This window comes from Prorops nasuta, unplaced genomic scaffold (genome assembly GCF_024137725.1).
Source record: "Prorops nasuta isolate Cenicafe-Biocafe unplaced genomic scaffold, Cenicafe_Pnas_1.2 PNAS00001, whole genome shotgun sequence".
Lineage (NCBI taxonomy): Eukaryota > Metazoa > Arthropoda > Insecta > Hymenoptera > Bethylidae > Prorops > Prorops nasuta.
This window is the reverse complement of record NW_027116798.1, coordinates 17,909,309-17,912,575: the sequence shown is the minus strand read 5'-3', so window position 1 is coordinate 17,912,575 and position 3,267 is coordinate 17,909,309. Positions and strand designations below refer to the sequence as shown.

The window sequence follows — 3,267 nt, the reverse complement described above, 5'->3', positions numbered from 1 at the left end:
CTCTTTTCTCTTCTTTCCCGTCGTCAGGTGGAAGTTCCGTCCTGAACGACTCCAAATATTGTGGTTGGCGGCAGCGGTAGCGATAGATTTTGGACTGAGGCTGCTTCGTAATCGATGGTCGATAGATGTTCGCAGCGATGGCGGCTAGGCGATAAACACTCCATCCTGACAGGATCCTTCTTTATATCCTGAGTACTCTACGTTAACCCAGGCCCAGTTAGCATAGCGCAGCGACCTATAGAGAGCTTTTGTCTCTGTCCCCGTCTAGGTGGGTGAAAAGACGATGATGAATCTGTGTCCGGGAAGCGAGAAAGCGAGGTTCCAGGGTCCATTTCGGATGATTTGGGGGAGGGTATGGTCCTCCTTGGGGCTGGCAAGGGGGTGGGAGAGCGGAGAGGCAAAGCCCCCCACTCAGGCCGACACGCCGTACAAACAATTACAAATTAAAAGCCGCGCCAGGTGCGTAAAGAAAACCGAGAAGCGCAACGCGGTATATGCCTAACTACTACCGTGTATTATAGCTATAACCAGGGACGATATATATATCAAATAGAAGTGACCTCTGACCTTTGTTAGTGGTGGGGTTCCTTAGCGATCCTGGAGTCTCTCCTGACCTTGGCTGTAAAGTCGCAAGCTAACATACTGGTAAAAGTGCTTACTCGTCGGTTTATATCATAATTTTTAAAATAGTCAAACTCAAGGGTGCCCGCGAGGGGAAGAGGAGTTCCCATAATTATGTTTGTGACGATACCCAACCGCGTAGGATTGGCCACGTCACAATATAACTTAGAAATAACAAATATTAAAGAAAACTCTAAAGAGAAAAAATGTGAGTTTTTGGGCGAGAAATAACTGCTGCTCACTTTGAATACTTTTTAGAAATTTAAAGATTTATATCAAGTAACACGGTAGTGTTACGCGGCAAGTAATTTAAAGAGCCATGCGACACTACCTACTTTTACGCCAAGTTTGGACCAAACTATGCCTCACGATTTTTCCGATGGATATATTTTCCGATCGATTCATTAAATGAAAATTTTCATGAAACTTTTATTATATAATGTTTATTTAAGCTTTCAAATGAGATCGCAAACGTTTAAATCGGTTCACGCAATGCTGAGATCTCAAGTTTACGTTCTATCGACAGTTCAGAACAGTTTCATTTAGCGTTTCTTCCTTTTCCGACCAAGATTTTGGTGTCTCCATCGGACCTCTCATTCTTACACGTTTAAGCGTTATCTCCTGTCCTTTACTTTTACTCTTTGGAATGTGTTGGTGCTATAGGTGTGAAACAGATTCCAATATGGGCACAACGCAGGCGCGACGTATGTCTCGTATGTAGTATCATCCATCGAAGTGTTCGTTTCGTTGGTGTGATTCGCACGTGTGGTTTCCACGTAAATTCATAGAAAACTGTGGACAGTGGATGTATCAATTATATGACAGAGATCTAGAAAGCAATTAGATAAGTATTGTTTATTAGAATAAATAATTAAATATTTGAGGAATGATACTTTGTGATTTCTTTGTTTTATAAGTTACAGTAAATACAGTGACCAAGAAATAATCGCGCATTTATAAACGCTCATCAAATTCCATTTAATAAAATAATTTATGGCAAGATGATGCCAAAACATAAGGAAAATGGTTGGGGTATAGCCTATTACCCTGCAGGTAATGGAAATTTAAATATTATCATATTTTATTTTCATAGCCTCTCGTATTTTTATTATATTCTTATAAAATGATTGGCAGGTAATATATTCCTCAATAATGCAACCACAAGTATCGAAATGGAAAAATAAAATGGAAACAATCATTTTATATCCAGCAGCTGATTATGTTGATCATGAGCCATTTGTGGATATTTGAAAAATATTCGACTGTACAATGCTACGGAGGATGATGAATTGGGGTTTTGACAAATCAGAGGCCTGGTATTTTGCACAGAGTAAAATCTATAAAATTGTAAGACAAACATATTAATATTAATAAATACATATTTCTGTTTTTACAGATATATTTTTTTGTATTAATTTCAGATTATGTTAGAGAATTCTGTCTGGTATATGGTGATGCATAGTGCATATCATTAACTCTAATACAACAAAACTGAGATACGTGCAATTAGTTGTGGGACCTGCAGGTAATGGAAATTTAAATATTATCACATTTTCTAATCATAGCCTCTCGTATTGTTATTATATTCTTATAAAATGATTGGCAGGTAATATATTCCTCAATAATGCAACAACAAGCATCGAAATGGAAAAATGAAGTAAAAGCAATCATTTTGTATCCAGCAGCTGATTATTTTGAGTATGAGCCATTTGTGGATATAGAAAATTATTCGATTAGACATTGCTACGGAGGATGAATAATTGGAATTTGGGCCAAACAGAGGCCTGGTATTTTATCCGTACTAAGATCTATAAAATTGTAAGACAAAAATATTAAAATTGATAAATGCATATTTGTGATTTACAAATATATTTTTTTGTATTAATTTCAGATATTTGGTGAAGAATTCCAGTTGTTTATATGAAAAATTAGGAGATGTAGATATAATCTTTGGTTCTGCAGGCCAATTTGAACTGTAACCCTCATATGACAGTTATGCGCCAATTGATGCTGCAAAATCTAAATTTTTTTATGTTTGGTGTGTTCTTAATAGATAGTCGATTTATGGTAGATGGAGTTAAGTTTTTATTTGACACGATGGCTGCTCTTAATGTTATGATATATTTTGGCATACCTCATGTAAATATTTTAAGCAATATTCGTTTATTATCAAAAAGTGCAAGAAAACAAATTGATGGTTACTTGGAGCCTAATCCACATATTTTTTGACAGTGCAATGAGGTTCTCTCGTTACGTATCAAGATACCGGATTTAATAAAGAAAATTAAATACAAACTAACGATTAGTAGTGGTTATTTCAATTCCTACATTACCGACTTGATACATAGGTTTCCGAGTAGACAGGAAGTACCGTCTAGGAATATCCCTGTAGACCGTCAGAAGACCGGATGAAAAGACAGGCGCTCCATTCAAAAGTCCAAGCCGACCAAGCGAACAAGGCAGGACTATGCCAAGTAACTTGGTGGCTTGAGACGAGGAGAAGTGGGCACAGGGGCCGGTATTCATAGCCGTTACTTATTTTTAAGTCCGGCTTAAATATTGACTTAAGTCACCGTTTCTATTCATAGTCATGAAATGAGTCAATGCTTAAGAAAAGTCTCAAGAATGTTGCTTCCAGAAGGACGT

The 3,267-nt window shown here is 37.2% G+C and overlaps 1 protein-coding gene across 1 annotated transcript; it reads left to right on the top strand.

The window, feature by feature from the left end:
* Positions 1-1,890: 1,890 nt before the first annotated feature.
* LOC136773629 (GPN-loop GTPase 3-like) lies at positions 1,891-3,033 on the top strand. The gene is made up of 8 exons (XM_066727427.1): positions 1,891-1,951; positions 2,043-2,065; positions 2,132-2,146; positions 2,228-2,332; positions 2,402-2,439; positions 2,513-2,519; positions 2,584-2,760; positions 2,854-3,033. Exons 1-8 carry the CDS (start codon positions 1,891-1,893, stop codon positions 3,031-3,033), a joined length of 606 nt encoding a protein of 201 aa, XP_066583524.1.
* Positions 3,034-3,267: the final 234 nt, after the last annotated feature.